The sequence below is a fragment of the Coregonus lavaretus genome (assembly GCF_964263955.1).
Source record: "Coregonus lavaretus genome assembly, chromosome: 32".
NCBI lineage: Eukaryota > Metazoa > Chordata > Actinopteri > Salmoniformes > Salmonidae > Coregonus > Coregonus lavaretus.
Window position 1 is genome coordinate 34,508,905 of NC_140019.1, and position 17,596 is coordinate 34,526,500.

Here is a 17,596-nt window from a genome sequence, read left to right on the forward strand (position 1 = left end):
TCTAGCTGTCTGTTCTAGCTGTCTGTTCCACCAGCCTGTTCCACCAGCCTGTTCTAGCTGTCTGTTCTAGCAGCCTGTTCCACCAGCCTGTTCTAGCTGTCTTTTCTAGCTGCTTGTTCTAGCTGACAGACAGACACAACAGGGACTATGGCAGATATTGTCATATTATTTACTTTTTAGACAAGCAGACAATCTATTAGTTGATGATGCACACTATTTCAACCACAGCAGCAGGGGCTAAAACCGAGGTGCCTTTGGGTTGCACAAGAAAGGCATTCTATTCTGATGGAGAGAAACTGGGTTTGTGTCCCAAATGGCACCCTATTCCCTACCTAGTGCACTAAGTAATGCCGTATCTAGGGAATAGGGTGACATTTGGGATGCATACGGGAGTTTGATGTGTAGGCTAATGTGCTGACTAGACATTAAATTGTCTTTCACAGGTCATCATTCACTAATTATTCTGATTGATTGACTGTCCTCATCTACCCACAGGTCACATCCTTCACAGATAGATGGATTTATAGACATCCCTTCATCCATCCATCCATCCATCCATCACTCCATCCATCATTTCATCCCTTCATCCATCAGTATTTTCTCTCTCTCCATTAGGTGGCCTCAGTGACCTGCATCTGTCCAAGTGAATCCGCAATTAATCTGAGTTATCTCCCTAAATGACACTGAATACTCATTTTCTAAAAGGTTGAATAAATCTTTATTATTCAGTAACACTTATTGAAGAAGAAACATAAGTAGGAGGATACTCCTCAATGAGGTTTGTACTTTTTATTCTGGAAGAGTGCCTAATTCTAATTTTGAAATAAAAAAACGGGTGAAGATTGAGTAGAGATTACCGGACTTGCTCACATTTTCCAGACCGGACCGGATTCCAATAACGGAATTAAGTGCTCATGCAGGGGGGATAACCGAAACGACAATCGTCTCATGTGGCGTCATCTTGTAATGGTCAGTGTGACGTCACAGCACTGGTGCGAAACCTCTCGGTGCCTTTGGTGTTGCGTAGAAGGGGAGAGCGGATAGAGCGGACTTTGACTCCGTTGAAGGCAGCGCTGCGCAAACGAAGTGATTTTCGGGCGTAACGTCAGAAAGGGTCACGGAGGTTAGGCCTAATCAACTGTCAAATCAAATGATCATTATGCCGCTTCAACCGTCGTTCCGCTCCTTCAACCGTCGTTCGTTATCTGATGGTCTGAAGTCAAGATTTAGGTCGGAGGATGCCTGTAATTACCCTATTGATTTTTTTCCTTCTTCCGTTGACATGGATCTAATTGGTAACGACGGGGCTTCGCGCTATAGCCTAGGTCATTTCCCACAGCTTTACAGAGAGTGAACAGAACTCAATCCCGAACAAACACGTTCTCATTAAAATTGATTATTTATATGTTTTCCCAAAGGAATGTACTTTTGGAGAAGCGATGCTGCTCTTGGAAATCTCGTGGTTTGCCTTGTCCTGAGTAAATTGGTGAGTAACTGCCTTATTTGGAGCAGGCTGGATATTAGATAATTTATCTAGTTCTAACCCACACTCATTTTCACAAAGCATCCCATGTATACAAAAACATACACTGGGAAACTAGAATCGAATTGAATCAAATAGAAAAGTATTCTATAGTCTAGAATACAATACAATAGAATTTAATAGAAGAGAATATTACTTCATTGTTGAGTCAGAGATTTTTGGAATAAAAATCTGATGCCACAGGACCTGCTTGTACATTCTATGGTGTTAAAGCATGTGAAAACACCACAACAGCTAATTCCCCTATCAGGGAACCCTGGAAAGGTACTTAAAAGAGGCAGAGCAAGTAACACAACATGATTGTTATTCAAAATACTGTAACTATTAATCAGAGATTATTAAGGAAAAATATACAACCTGGTTCTATTTTGAGAACCACTATTGTGTAGGCTCACACTGTGCATGATTTGACGCTGATGACGTTACGTTGTCACTCCTCTCTTCCTCTCCAGTGCTGATGTTAGGTAGAGTCACCTCGGTCAGCCTGTAACCCATCTACCTGTCTGTCTGTCTGTCTGTCTGTCTGTCTGTCTGTCTGTCTGTCTGTGTCCGTCCGTCCGTCCGTCCACAGGACACATGGGATACAGCAGACAGAAGGACTCCTCTCACCCTGTACCCAGGCTGCAATAGGAGCTCTAAAGCCTCTACTATCCCTCTGGGAATATGTACAACCATCCACCTCTCCAGGACAAAGGATGTTACAACTGATACAGAGTCTGGAACAATGCCAACCCCAGAGAGAGGCTCCCTGGAATGTCTTGTTGTTGTTGTTTATTATCACGGGACACAAACAAACAAGAAGACGTTATCAGAGATGTTTGTTTGGAGAAACCCAGAGGGCTTTCCTTCTGACGCTACTCTTCTCTACGCTATGAGCTGATTGACCCCTCTCCGCCCCAAACACACACACACACGCACACACACAAGCACACATACACACACACACACACACACACACACACACACACACACACACACACACACACACACACACACACACACACACACACACACACATTGTCCCTCCCCACCACCGACGATGGATCTGACGAACTACACCACGGTCACCACAGACAGCGACGGGGGCGTCTTATTGGACGACTCCTCAACCCGCGTCCTGATTGGCTGTTTCCTCTCGCTACTCATCCTCTCCACGTTGCTTGGCAACATCCTTGTGTGTGCCGCCGTCACCAAGTGCCGTCACCTGCGTTCCAAAGTCACCAACTTCTTTGTGATCTCGTTGGCTGTCTCCGACCTCCTGGTCGCTGTCCTGGTGATGCCGTGGAAGGCCGTGACGGAGGTCGCAGGGTTCTGGCCATTTGGCTCGTTCTGTGACACCTGGGTGGCGTTTGACATCATGTGCTCCACGGCGTCCATCTTGAACCTGTGTGTGATCAGCGTGGACCGTTACTGGGCGATATCCAGCCCGTTCCGCTATGAGAGGAAGATGACTCCTAAAGTGGCGTTCGTGATGATCAGCGTGGCCTGGACGCTCTCCGTCCTCATCTCCTTCATCCCCGTCCAGCTCAACTGGCACAAAGCCCAGACCTTTACCTCTACCTCCATCACTACCTCCACAACCACCCCCTACGGCCTCCAGGCCTCCACAGACTCCTCTAACCCTCTTGGAGATAACAACACACATCAGGCCCGCCGGGACTGGGACAACTGTCACTTCAGCCTGAACCGGACCTACGCCATCTGTACATCTCTGATCAGCTTCTATATCCCAGTGATCATCATGGTAGCCACCTACACCCAGATCTACCGTATCGCCCACCGTCAGATCAGATGCATCGCCACCCTAGAACGAGCCGCAGAGAGCGCCAAGAACCGACACAACAGCATGGGAGGAGGTGGCGGAGGATCCAGCATCTCCGAATCGGAGAGCTCGTTCAAGATGAAGTTCAAACGGGAGACAAAGGTCCTGAAGACGCTGACTCTGATCGTGGGCGTGTTCGTGTGCTGCTGGCTGCCCTTCTTCATCCTGAACTGCATGGTGCCGTTCTGTGAGCTGTCGCCCCCCGGTGGCGCGGCCTCCTTCACCTGTATCAGCCCCACTACGTTTGATGTGTTTGTGTGGTTCGGCTGGGCCAACTCTTCTCTCAACCCCATCATATATGCTTTCAACCCAGACTTCCGCAAGGCGTTCTCTATCCTCCTGGGCTGCCACAGACTCTGTCCCGGAGATCAAGGCATTGACACGTTCAGTCTCAATAAGAAGTGAGCTCAGAGCCTCTGAACTCCCAGTGGTAATACAACATCTGCTGAGACACTGGTCTCAGAAGAGGACCTACAGTACCAGCTCTCATGAACATCAGAGAACTATAGCATACCATTGTCTGATGCATTGTATCACCATAAGCAAGCAGAGGAAGCACTACAACCTTGGTGTAAAAGGTTTGTTGTTGTCATTGAGGGTGCCGCCATCTTGTGCAGTGTCACTGGGCGTAACATACAGTGTGATCTGAAATGGCACTGCAATGAGAGTTGAGTGACCCTTTGCAGTGTCCCTGACTGTGTAGTGAATGCAGTACGTTTAATGACACAGTATCTCTGTGGAGTAGATACTACAGTGAGTCAGGGCCCCAGTAGTGATCCAGTGAGTCCAGTGACTGCAGACTACAGTGTGAGGCCGCTGGCCCCAGTAGAGATGAAAAAGGGTGAAGGATTTGATATTAAGACTGTGTGTGTGTGACAGAGTACAGGAAGAGAGAGAGTGGTGCTAACGATCATCTTAGACACACACACACACACACACACACACACACACACACACACACACACACACACACACACACACACACACACACACACACACACACACACACACACACACTGTGACCACTACAGATCTCAAACGTGATAGAGTTTTAAGACTCAAACCAAATCATATGCAGTGTGGGAAAAAAGTATTTAGTCAGCCACCAATTGTGCAAGTTCTCCCACTTAAAAAGATGAGAGAGGCCTGTAATTTTCATCATAGGTACACGTCAACTATGACAGACAAAATGAGAAAAAAAATTCCAGAAAATCACATTGTAGGATTTTTAATGAATTTATTTGCAAATTATGGTGGAAAATAAGTATTTAGTCAATAACAAAAGTTTCTGAATACTTTGTTATATACCCTTTGTTGGCAATGACACAGGTCAAACGTTTTCTGTAAGTCTTCACAAGGTTTTCACACACTGTTGCTGGTATTTTGGCCCATTCCTCCATGCAGATCTCTTCTAGAGCAGTGATGTTTTGGGGCTGTCGCTGGGCAACACAGACTTTCAACTCCCTCCAAAGATTTTCTATGGGGTTGAGATCTGGAGACTGGCTAGGCCACTCCAGGACCTTGAAATGCTTCTTACGAAGCCACTCCTTCGTTGCCCGGGCGGTGTGTTTGGGATCATTGTCATGCTGAAAGACCCAGCCACGTTTCATCTTCAATGTCCTTGCTGATGGAAGGAGGTTTTCACTCAAAATCTCACGATACATGGCCCCATTCATTCTTTCCTTTACACAGATCAGTCGTCCTGGTCCCTTTGCAGAAAAACAGCCCCAAAGCATGATGTTTCCACCCCCATGCTTCACAGTAGGTATGGTGTTCTTTGGATGCAACTCAGCATTCTTTGTCCTCCAAACACGACGAGTTGAGTTTTTACCAAAAAGTTCTATTTTGGTTTCATCTGACCATATGACATTCTCCCAATCCTCTTCTGGATCATCCAAATGCACTCTAGCAAACTTCAGACGGGCCTGGACATGTACTGGCTTAAGCAGGGGGACACGTCTTGCACTGCAGGATTTGAGTTCCTGGCGGCGTAGTGTGTTACTGATGGTAGGCTTTGTTACTTTGGTCCCAGCTCTCTGCAGGTCATTCACTAGGTCCCCCTGTGTGGTTCTGGGATTTTTGCTCACCGTTCTTGTGATCATTTTGACCCCACGGGGTGTGATCTTGCGTGGAGCCCCAGATCGAGGGAGATTATCAGTGGTCTTGTATGTCTTCCATTTCCTAATAATTGCTCCCACAGTTGATTTCTTCAAACCAAGCTGCTTACCTATTGCAGATTCAGTCTTCCCAGCCTGGTGCAGGTCTACAATTTTGTTTCTGGTGTCCTTTGACAGCTCTTTGGTCTTGGCCATAGTGGAGTTTGGAGTGTGACTGTTTGAGGTTGTGGACAGGTGTCTTTTATACTGATAACAAGTTCAAACACGTGCCATTAATACAGGTAACGAGTGGAGGACAGAGGAGCCTCTTAAAGAAGAAGTTACAGGTCTGTGAGAGACAGAAATCTTGCTTGTTTGTAGGTGACCAAATACTCATTTTCCACCATAATTTGCAAATAAATTCATTAAAAATCCTACAATGTGATTTTCTGGATTTTTTTTTCTCAATTTGTCTGTCATAGTTGACGTGTACCTATGATGAAAATTACAGGCCTCTCTCATCTTTTTAAGTGGGAGAACTTGCACAATTGGTGGCTGACTAAATACTTTTTTCCCCCACTGTATATGTATGAACATAAACATGAATGAATCCACAAGTGACTTAGAAACGTCTCTACTGAAGCAGCTAGAAGGATTTCAGACTGTTCAATAGAGATTGATATTGTGTGACATTACTGTGAACTTAACAGAATGTTAAAAAAGAGGTCACTTTATTCAAAAAGTGAAGAGATTTAATACAGTACTTCAAGAAAACATGTTGTTCTTTACAATGTGTTCTCTTGCAAACAGTAACTTTGAGTGTGTTCTTGTTAAAGTCCATACCTATACTTCCATTGTTTTCATTGATGGGGGAACACCAAATGATGGTTAACTGAATAATCTTTCTAATGACGGTAATGTAATTCAGAAAGCTTAAGGCTAATTCATAACAAACATCAATTTAATTTGGACCACCATTTTAAATCCCTCTCCAAGTCTTTTACCTTATTAATGAGCTCCTCATCTTGCATTGTGTCTGTGAGTTTTCCAAAGCAATGCCAGGTGGCCTAACTAGCTCTCACAGTCTCAGTGCAGAATTAGACGTTCATCCACGTTCTCCAAACGAAGTGTTCTTGTTTCTCCTGCTGCTCTGTATCCTTCCATTTCTCCAAACGTCAACTTTCGAAGTTAAGGGTTAAGTTTAGGCGCTCATTCTGAATAGTTATGGTAAGGGTTAAGGTTTGGGATAAAAAATGAAATAAAAATGTCCCCACAACTGGGATCAAATGCGCAATCTTCTGATCCAGAGTCTTGAGTCATGGGATTATGGCCATCCGCCACCCCCTGTCCACAACACCCTAGCAAAACCCAAGGCTACTTGATGGTAATAGTGTTCACTGTTGCCCCTAGTGGCCGGTTTTGAAGGCATTTCTCGACGCCCTCATGACATGGATAGACGTCCAGTTTCTACGTCAATCTTGAACGACCTCCCTGTGTGGCCAGCTATTACGTAGACATTTGAGGAATATTTGAATAATTCTTGTGTTACGTCTGAATTTCTCATAACAAGTTTCCCTTCATTAACTAGAGGAGAAACTAATTAAAACAAACGACAGTGTGATTGTCATGAAACCGACATGGAGCCGAGATATGGAGGCTGCATCCCAATTGACACCCTATTCCCTATACTGTGTAGTGCATTACTTTTCACCAGGGCCCATGGGGCTCTAGTCAAAAGTAGTGCACTATATAGGGAATAGGGTGCCATTTGGGACGAACAGGAACTGTTTTTCTTTACAATCTGCTTGTTTATTACCTCACTGAAACCAATACTTGTTATCTCAACTCGAAGCATCTCAATGTAAATCATATATGTGTTTGTGTGCCAGTATACAACTATTATTTCTGAATAAATATAGATGTGTTTTTATTTTCATTATATGGCCTCTATCTGTGCTATGTTTATTATTACTAAGGCCTATACCTGATCCACGCTGAATAACATTTCAGTGAAGTAGCTTTGTCCGTAGGGCATCTCCTGTTTCTGTAGCGTGAGGCAGCTTGATGTACAAGTCCACCCGCTGGACAGGGCGCTAGTCTTTTGCAGGTCTTTACCCCATAAAGTATTTTGCAGGTCTTTACCCGTAAAGTATTTTGCAGGTCTTTACCCCGTAAAGTATTTTGCAGGTCTTTACCCCGTAAAGTATTTTGCAGGTCTTTACCCCGTAAAGTATTTTGCAGGTCTTTACCCCGTAAAGTATTTTGCAGGTCTTTACCCCGTAAAGACTTTTGCAGGTCTTTACCCCATAAAGTATTTTGCAGGTCTTTACCCCTTAAAGTATTTTGCAGGTCTTTACCCCATAAAGTATTTTGCAGGTCTTTACCCCGTAAAGTATTTTGCAGGTCTTTACCCCGTAAAGTATTTTGCAGGTCTTTACCCCGTAAAGACTTTTGCAGGTCTTTACCCCATAAAGTATTTTGCAGGTCTTTACCCCGTAAAGTATTTTGCAGGTCTTTACCCCATAAAGTATTTTGCAGGTCTTTACCCCGTAAAGTATTTTGCAGGTCTTTACCCCGTAAAGTATTTTGCAGGTCTTTACCCCGTAAAGTATTTTGCAGGTCTTTACCCCGTAAAGTATTTTGCAGGTCTTTACCCCATAAAGTATTTTGCAGGTCTTTACCCCGTAAAGTATTTTGCAGGTCTTTACCCCGTAAAGTATTTTGCAGGTCTTTACCCCGTAAAGACTTTTGCAGGTCTTTACCCCATAAAGTATTTTGCAGGTCTTTACCCCGTAAAGTATTTTGCAGGTCTTTACCCCATAAAGTATTTTGCAGGTCTTTACCCCGTAAAGTATTTTGCAGGTCTTTACCCCGTAAAGTATTTAGCAGGTCTTTACCCCATAAAGTATTTTGCAGGTCTTTAGCCCCAATCCGTCTTCATCGCCACCTCCAGCAGTAGTGAATAGTGTGGATCACTGAACGACATTCACTTTGGATTCCAGGTTAGTCACTCTGAAGTTAATGTCATACCTCCAATGTTATTAAACCTGACGAGAGGAGCTTTTCTGTCTCACAGCCAAAGCCTCCCTCACACTGTACTGTAGACTGTACACACACATGCATACACACCACACAGCCACACACACAACACGCACGCATGCACGCACGCATGCACGCACACACACACGCACGCACACACACACACACACACACACACACACACACACACACACACACACACACACACACACACACACACACACACACACACACACACACACACACACACACACACACACAGTGGAGCACAGTTCAGCAGTGGGATGACAGTGCTGTCCAGTGTTCTGATGTAGGCTCAGTACTGCCCTTGCCTCAGTGTCAGCAGAACGTCCTGAAGCGTGCTGGGGGCAGTATTAGAGGGACACAGCAAGGGGACAGCAATTAATGTGAATGACATCATTCAAAGTGATGGCTGGTGCCCTGAACTGAACTAGTGAGTGAGGGAGGAAGGGAGGGAGGGAGGGAGGGAGGGAGGAAGGAAGGAGGGAAGGAGGCAGGCATTGTGGGAGAGACACATTTATGACGATAACACCTGTTTCTGTCTGTCTCTCTGGGTCCATCTCAAGTGGCACCCTGTTCACTATAAAGTGCACTACCTTTGACCAGGGCACATAAGGTGCAATTTGGGATGCGGCCTCTGTCTCAGTCTCAGTCTCAGTCTCAGTTTCAGTCTCTCTCGAATAGAGTTGTTGTTCATCACTTCTTGTCTTGAATTCTTTTTAGATTCGAGTGTTTATCTCATTCTAAAAACAAAAAAACTGAAATAAATCAGGAGCTCATGTTGAGCATGACCTCTCTCTCTCTCTCTCTCTCTCTCTCTCTCTCTCTCTCTCTCTCTGTTCCTCTTTTTTTTCTCTCTCTCTCTCTGTTCCTCTCTCTCTCTCTCTCTGTTACTCTCTCTCTCTCTCTCGCTCTCTCTGTTCCTCTCTCTCTCTCTCTCTCTCTCTCTCTCTCTCTCTCTCTCTCTCTCTCTCTCTCTCTCTCTCTCTCTCTCTCTCTCTCTCGATTGTTAAGGCAAAGTCTGTCATTTCAACATCCTGACCCAGAACCCTATACCACTTTTGTTGAGTGAGTATTTACCCCGTTAATACATGGTTCTAACAGCACAATACATTTGTCCTTTGGCACAATCAGAATGTGGACAAGATCAGGACGCATGTTAGAAGCAGGAATAAACGAGGACCACAGGTGAACCTGAGTTCATGAGGCATCTATAAGTTATGTTCTTTAAGAATCAATTGTTATACATCAAAAATTGATGTAGCAACTGCAGATTGCCCCTTTAAAGGAAGTGGATTTTCTATTACAATCATTCCACCCAGTGACTCACACCTCTCCACCTCCTCCCTCTTATGTCAAATCTCTGCCGTGTGATCCCAAGGGGTGGGTCCCAATTCGCACCCTATTCCCTGTATAGTGCCGTGCTTTTGACCTATGGGTATGTACTGAACAAAAATATAAACGCGACATGCAACAATTTCAACGATTTTACTGAGTTACAGTTCATAGGAGGAAATCAGTCAATTGAAATACATTTATTAGGCCATAATAATGGATTTCACATGAATGGGCAGGGGCGCAGTCATGGGTGGGCCTGGGAGGGCATATGCCCACCCACAGGCGAGCCAGGCCCAGCCAATCAGAATGAGTTTTTCACCACAAAAGGTTTTTTTTACAGACAGAAATACTCCTCAGTTTGATCAGTTGTCCAGGTGGCTGGTCTCAGATGATCCCGCAGGTGAAGAAGACGGATGTGGAGGTCCTGGGTTGGCATGGTTACATGTGGTCCGCGGTTGTGAGGCTGGTTGGGCGTATTGCCAAATTCTCTAAAATGACTTTGGAGGCGGTTTATGGTAGAGAAATGAACATTCAATTATCTGGCAACAGCCCTGGTGGACATACCTGCAGTCAGCATGCCAATTGCACTCTCCCTCAAAACTTGAGACATCTGTGGCATTGTGTTGTGTGACAAAACTGCATATTTTAGAGTGGTCTTTTATTGTCCCCAGCACAAGGTGCACCTGTGTAATGATCATGTTGTTTAATCAGCTTCTTGATATGCCACACCTGTCAGGTGGATGGATTATCTTGGCAAATTAGAAATGTTTACTAACAGGGATGTTAACCATTTTGTGCACCATTTTTGAGAGAAATAACCTTTTTGTGCATATGGAAAATTTTTGGGATCTTTTATTTCAACTAATGAAACATGGGACCAACACTTTACATGTTGTGTTTCTATTTTTGTTCAGCATACACTACCGTTCAAAAGTTTGGGGTCACTTAGTAATTTCCTTGTTTTCCATGAAAACATACATGAAATAGAGCAAAATATATAGGAAATGTAGTCATTGACAAGGTTAGAAATAATGATTTTTAATTGAAATAATAATTGTGTCCTTCAAACTTTGCTTCCATCAAAGAATCCTCCATTTGCAGCAATTACAGCCTTGCAGACCTTTGGCATTCTAGTTGTCAAATTGTTGAGGGTTGAGATCCGGTGACAGTGCTGGCCACTCCATTATAGAAAGAATACCAGCTGACTGCTTCTTCCCTAAATAGTTATTGCATAGTTTGGAGCTGTGCTTTGGGTCATTGTCCTGTTGTAGGAGGAAATTGGCTCCAATCAAGCGCCGTCCCCAGGGTATGGCATGGCGTTGCAAAATGGAGTGATAGCCTTCCTTCTTCAAGATCCCTTTTACCCTGTACAAATCTCCCACTTTACCCCCAGATCACCACATTGCCTCCACCATGCTTGACAGATGGCATCAAGCACTCCTCCAGCATCTTTTCATTTAGTCTGCATCTCACAAATGTTATTCTAGCTAGGCCACTCCAGGACCTTCATGTGCTTCTTCTTGAGCCACTCCTTTGTTGCCTTGGCTGTGTGTTTTGGGTCATTGTCATGCTGGAATACCCAGCCACGACCCATTTACAATGCCCTGGCTGAGGGAAGGAGGTTCTCACCCAAGATTTGACGGTACATGGCCCCGTCCATCGTCCCTTTGATGCTGTGAAGTTGTCCTGTCCCCTTAGCAGAAAAACACCCCCAAAGCATAATGTTTCCACCTCCATGTTTGACGGTGGGGTGGTGTTCTTGGGGTCATAGGCAGCATTCTTCCTCCTCCAAACACGGCGAGTTGAGTTGATGCCAAAGAGCTCGATTTTGGTCTCATCTGACCACAACACTTTCACCCAGTTCTCCTCTGAATCATTCAGATGTTCATTGGCAAACTTCAGACGGGCCTGTATATGTGCTTTCTTGAGCAGGGGGACCTTGCAGGCGCTGCAGGATTTCAGTCCTTCACGGCGTAGTATGTTACCAATTGTTTTCTTGGTGACTATGGTCCCAGCCGCCTTGAAATCATTGACAAGATCCTCCCGTGTAGTTCTGGGCTGATTCCTCACTGTTCTCATGATCATTGCAACTCCACGAGGTGAGATCTTGCATGGAGCCCCAGGCCGAGGGAGATTGACAGTTATTTTGTGTTTCTTCCATTTGCGAATAATCGCACCAACTGTTGTCACCGTCTCACCAAGCTGCTTGGCGATGGTCTTGTAGCCCATTCCAGCCTTGTGTAGGTCTACATTCTTGTCCCTGACATCCTTGGAGAGCTCTTTGGTCTTGGCCATGGTGGAGAGTTTGGAATCTGATTGATTGATTGCTTCTGTGGACAGGTGTCTTTTATACAGGTAACAAGCTGAGATTAGGAGCACTCCCTTTAAGAGTGTGCTCCTAATCTCAGCTCGTTACCTGTATAAAAGACACCTGGGAGACAGAAATCTTTCTGATTGAGAGGGGGTGAAATACTTATTTCCCTCATTAAAATGCAAATCAATTTATAACATTTTTGACATGCGTTTTTCTGGATTTTTCTTTTGTTATTCTGTCTCTCACTGTTCAAATAAACCTACCATTAAAATTATAGACTGATCATTTCTTTGTCAGTGGGCAAACGTACAAAGCAGGGGATCAAATACTTTTTTCCCTCACTGTATGGCTTTTTCTTTGCAACTCTGCCTAGAAGGTCAGCATCCCGGAGTTGCCTCTTCACTGTTGACGTTGAGACTGGTGTTTTGCGGGTACTATTTAATGAAGCTGCCAGTTGAGGACCTGTGAGGCGTCTGTTTCTCAAACTAGACACTCTAATGTATTTGTCCTCTTGCTCAGTTGTGCACCGGGGCCTCCCACTCCTCTTTCTATTCTGGTTAGAGCCAGTTTGCGCTGTTCTGTGAAGGGAATAGTACACAGCACTGTACGAGATCTTCAGTTTCTTGGCAATTTCTCGCATGGAATAGCCTTCATTTCTCAGAACAAGAATAGACTGACGAGTTTCAGAAGAAAGTTATTTGTTTCTAGCCATTTTGATTCTGTAATCGAACCCACAATTGCTGATGCTCCAGATACTCAATTAGTCTCAAGAAGGCCCGTTTTATTGCTTCTTTAATCAGCACAACAGTTTTCAGCTGTGCTAACATAATTGCAAAAGGGATTTCTAATGATCAATTAGCCTTTTAAAATGATAAACTTGGATTAGCAAACACGTGCTATTGGAACATAGGACTGAAGGTTGCTGAAAATTGGCCTCTGTACGCCTATGTAGATATTCCATAACAAATCAGCCGTTTCCAGCTACAATAGCCATTTACAACATTAACAATGTCTACACTGTATTTCTGATCAATTTGATGTTATTTTAATGGACAAAAAATTTGCTTTTCTTTAGAAAACAAGGACATTTCTAAGTAACCCCAAACTTTTGAACGGTATTGTATATCCAGGTGAATCCAGGTGAAAGCTACGATCCCTTATTGATGTCACTTGATAAATCCACTTCAATCAGTGTAGCTGAAAGGGAGGTGACAGGTTAAATAAGGATTTTTAAGCCTTGAGACAATTGAGATATGGATTGTGTATGTGTGCTATTCAGAGGTTGAATGGGCAAGACAAAATATGTGTGCCTTTGAACAGGGTATGGTAGTAGGTACCAGGTGCACCGGTTTGTGTCAAGAACTGCAACGCTGCTGGGTTTTTCATGCTCAACAGTTTCCCATGTGTTACAAGAAATGTCCACCACCCAAAGAACACAACTTGACACAACTGTGGGAAACATTTATTGTCAACATGGGCCAGCATCCCTGTGGATGGGGGAGGTGTTCTTAATGTTTTGTACACTCAGTGTATAAATATTAATAACAGCACAAAACATAACATGTTATTAATATGGAATATTTGGGGCGTACCTAAGGAGTCAAAATGCAATTAAAGAGTTATCATTAATCAGTGTTCCTCTCTATTAAATATGTATTATTCACCGCGGAGCCAAAGCCATTAGAACTGCCTAGGAACTAATGCATTTTTAATGGCTACCAGGACAATGAGATAGCAGTAATGGAGAGGCAGAGATGGAGTTGAGTGGAATGTTGACAGCCACGCACGCACGCACGCACGCACGCACGCACGCACGCACGCACGCACGCACGCACACACAGACACACACATTGCACATTGCACATACACACACACACACAAATACACACGACACACACACACACACACACACACACACAGACAGACACACACACACACACACACACAGACAGACACACACACAGATTTAGGGACGCTGCTGTCATGTTGATTGATCTACATCTCTCTGGAAAATAAAAGCTTTATGTTTATATCTGAATCTGATTTCCAAGGGAAAGACAGTTTTGGGTTATTTTAGATTATTTTAGCCCTCTACCCGTTCTCTCCCTGGAGGGTTAGAGTATAGAAACAATAAATAAAGAGACATGGAGGAGAGAGAGAGAGAGAGAGAGAGAGAGAGAGAGCGAGAGAGAGAGAGAGAGAGAGAGAGAGAGAGAGAGAGAGAGAGAGAGAGGAACAGAGAGAGAAAAAAAAGAGGAACAGAGAGAGAGAGAGAGAGAGAGAGAGAGAGAGAGAGAGAGAGAGAGAGGAACAGAGAGAGAGAGAGAGAGAAAAAAAGAGGAACAGAGAGAGAGAGAGAGAGAGAGAGAGGAACAGAGAGAGAGAGAGAGAGAGGTCATGCTCAACATGAGCTCCTGATTTATTTCAGTTTTTTTGTTTTTAGAATGAGATAAACACTCGAATCTAAAAAGAATTCAAGACAAGAAGTGATGAACAACAACTCTATTCAATCAGAATAGAAAAAAAGTAACTGCGCCTCAAATTAAGTTTTGACTCTCACTAGCTAGCTACACAACAAAAACCTAGCCAGCAGGCTAGCAAGCCAGCCAGAAAATTGAGCTATAACAAACCTAATAAGGGGAGTTAATACAACTACATCAAACGACCAAACTGAGTAAATCAAAAAGAAGCACGGACTCTAACTTTAAACATATCTTCTGTTTTTGTGTGTGAAGATTTTTCACTCTTTTTGCTGGTTTTTGAGCTAAACAGGAGCTAGCTAGTGTAGTGTTTAAACAGTTTCAAATCAAATCAAATCAAATCAAATTTTATTGGTCACATGCGCCGAATACAACAGGTGCAGACATTGCAGTGAAATGCTTACTTACAGCCCTTAACCAACAGTGCATTTATTTTAAACAAAAAAAAAAGTAAGAATATGACTTTGTTGATGTTTGCAAATGGTGTGTTAGAGGAAGTCTGTTAGGTGGCCTCCTGGGATTGGTTTATGGGAAAACACCCATAGTATGTTACATAGGGCATAGGATATAAATACCACGGTTAAAACAAAGGAGGACAGAACAACATATTATTTTGAGTCCGTTGTTCTCCAGATGCCTGCAGATGTCTGTAAATTTACGCTGAAATCTTGTGATATAAATAAACCTTTATAATCAAAGTACAGTGTAAGCGGACTCCTTGGTCTCACAGCATAATTAGCATCATTTTCTCGACACCACAGAATGGCGACGAGGAACATTTGGGGCGTGCTGCGTCTCTCCAGTGTTCCATTCATGGGCGCCGAGCTGACTCTAGCTCCAGAGTCCGGCAGATAAGGGTGAGTTTTCTCACTACTTTTGGCACTGGTTAGTTCGTGTGTCTGTGTGTGTGCGTTGAATGAATGCACCGTTAAGAACTTGCGTGTGTGCTTTGCTGTTATTTGCTGTGGGGTAAGAGTCCGTTCTAAATTTCTAAATTTGTTTCCGCTGGTAACAACGCAAACAGGGGGGAGTGTCTATAACTATTGAAGAATAGAATGAAGGAATAAGGCCAAGGAAAAATGTATACAAATTAGGACATTGCGAATCTATGTTAAGCCCTCTAACGAGGCGATCATTAGGATGGGCCGAAAAATCCTAAAAGCACATTAGGTGAATTTAGGTAAGTCCCGGGGACTTGGGGTTGTGGTATATACATTCAGATGCAAGTTACCGCTCAACGTATAGTTGACGAAGTATATGTTTGATGTAACCGCTCATTGAATATCCGCGGAACTCGAGGTAGCAAAAATGTAGGAACAAAGGAAAAATGGCGCGATGGTAGTAGCATGCTTAGGGGTCCGTAGGAACGGAAATAAGCCTCTTAAACTGTATGTGTTTGTGTGTAGAAGAGAGTAGGATTTGTGTTCGATGTTTTGTGTTGGTTTGTGAGTTCTGTGAAGTGTTACTGTTTATCTGTTGGGGACAGAACGGAGGTACAGCGGGAGTGTCTACTTTCTGTTGTCTAGCTGGGAGAGAGCTGCTTGAGAGCTCCCTCCACTCTGAAATCGCATTGGTGAATGAACTACGCATGCGTGTGATTTTATGAGTTCAGAGTTACGTAGAGCAAATATGCCACTCCCCTGGCTGCACTGAGCTGCTGGGAGACGCAGACTCAGAGCAGACAGAGAAGAAAGGAGAGATGTAGACACTAATAGTGTAGTCTGTTTGTTAAATCGGCTGTTGTTTAACGATGAAACTATTTGCTTGAGACCTATCGAATTGATAAACTAGAGAACTAAAAAAAAATATATATATATATATATATATATATATGTTGACGGATTTAACAAAAAAAATAAAAAAAATAAAATAATAATTTGTTATTGAGCTATAAATATTCCTGAGTTAAGTTGTTTGCTTATTTCTTAGCGCGAATGTGAACAGAGGAATATTGAATGGTTGAAATAACTCAGTGAGTGCATAAAATACTAAATTCTTGTCTGTCCTTTGTTCTTCTGTCATATGAGAGACGAGAAGGAGGAGAGAAAGAGAGAGAGGAGGTGCTGACAAGTACATCACGCGACAGGGTGTGCTGCAACGGATCCAGTCAAATTAAGGCCAGTACTGTTCCATTTACAAAACTTACCTTCCCATACAGGATATTTTGTGTGCCTAGCATATTTGATGTTGTGACAATTTGACAAGGACTTGGCAACAGACTGATCAATTGATGAAAATAAGAATTGCATTTTGGAGTTTTTGTGCTTGAGTGGGTTTGATTAGAGTTGAGTGGGGAAATCGAGCACTGACATTATTCTGTAAAATTAAGGTATTTGGGTGCTTATTAAGCAATGGGGTTTGTGAGTACTGTAGTGTTGCAGGATTAGAGGTCTTTATTTTTGGATTGCTCTAAGGTGACTACTTTCATTTACTTTCCTGATTGGATGTGGTAAGATTGCCACTAATCAATAATTTGGTAAAATAAAATAAAATAAAATAAATTGATACAAATAAGTAAATTGATGAATAAATTCATAAATTAATTGATTAATTAATTAATTTGGGGGAAGAAAAAAAAAAGAGGGAACTATAGGCTACATAGTCTAAAATAATTAAATAATTCACAATAAAGGAATATAAAAGAGTTGTTACAAGGGGGAAAAAGGACATCAAAACTATGAAAGTAATTACTCCTGTTGATGTAGTAGAAAATAGTAATCCTTTAGTTAATGGTATTGCAAGGTTATCTGGAAAAGGGAATAAACGTTGGCCTGACATTGAACAACCATGGCCAGTGGAAGGGACTCTTAACCCTGACGTCATCAACATAATGAAAGTGCTTCTGTCAATTTATAAGGCAGATCAAAAGAAGGGGGAAAAAAGGGAACAACATAAAGAAAAGAGACAAAGAGAGCTGGGTGTTCTTAAGCTGTTTGAAAATGA

The 17,596-nt window shown here is 43.2% G+C and overlaps 1 protein-coding gene across 1 annotated transcript; it reads left to right on the forward strand.

Annotated features, from left to right (window-relative positions):
• Positions 1-2,582: 2,582 nt before the first annotated feature.
• Positions 2,583-3,770, forward strand: LOC311107470 (D(1) dopamine receptor-like; the record flags this gene model as incomplete). Its single annotated transcript, XM_084149965.1, has 1 exon — positions 2,583-3,770. The coding sequence occupies one exon, from the start codon at positions 2,583-2,585 to the stop codon at positions 3,768-3,770; it is 1,188 nt and encodes a 395-aa protein (XP_084006091.1).
• Between the last annotated feature and the right edge of the window lie 13,826 nt (positions 3,771-17,596).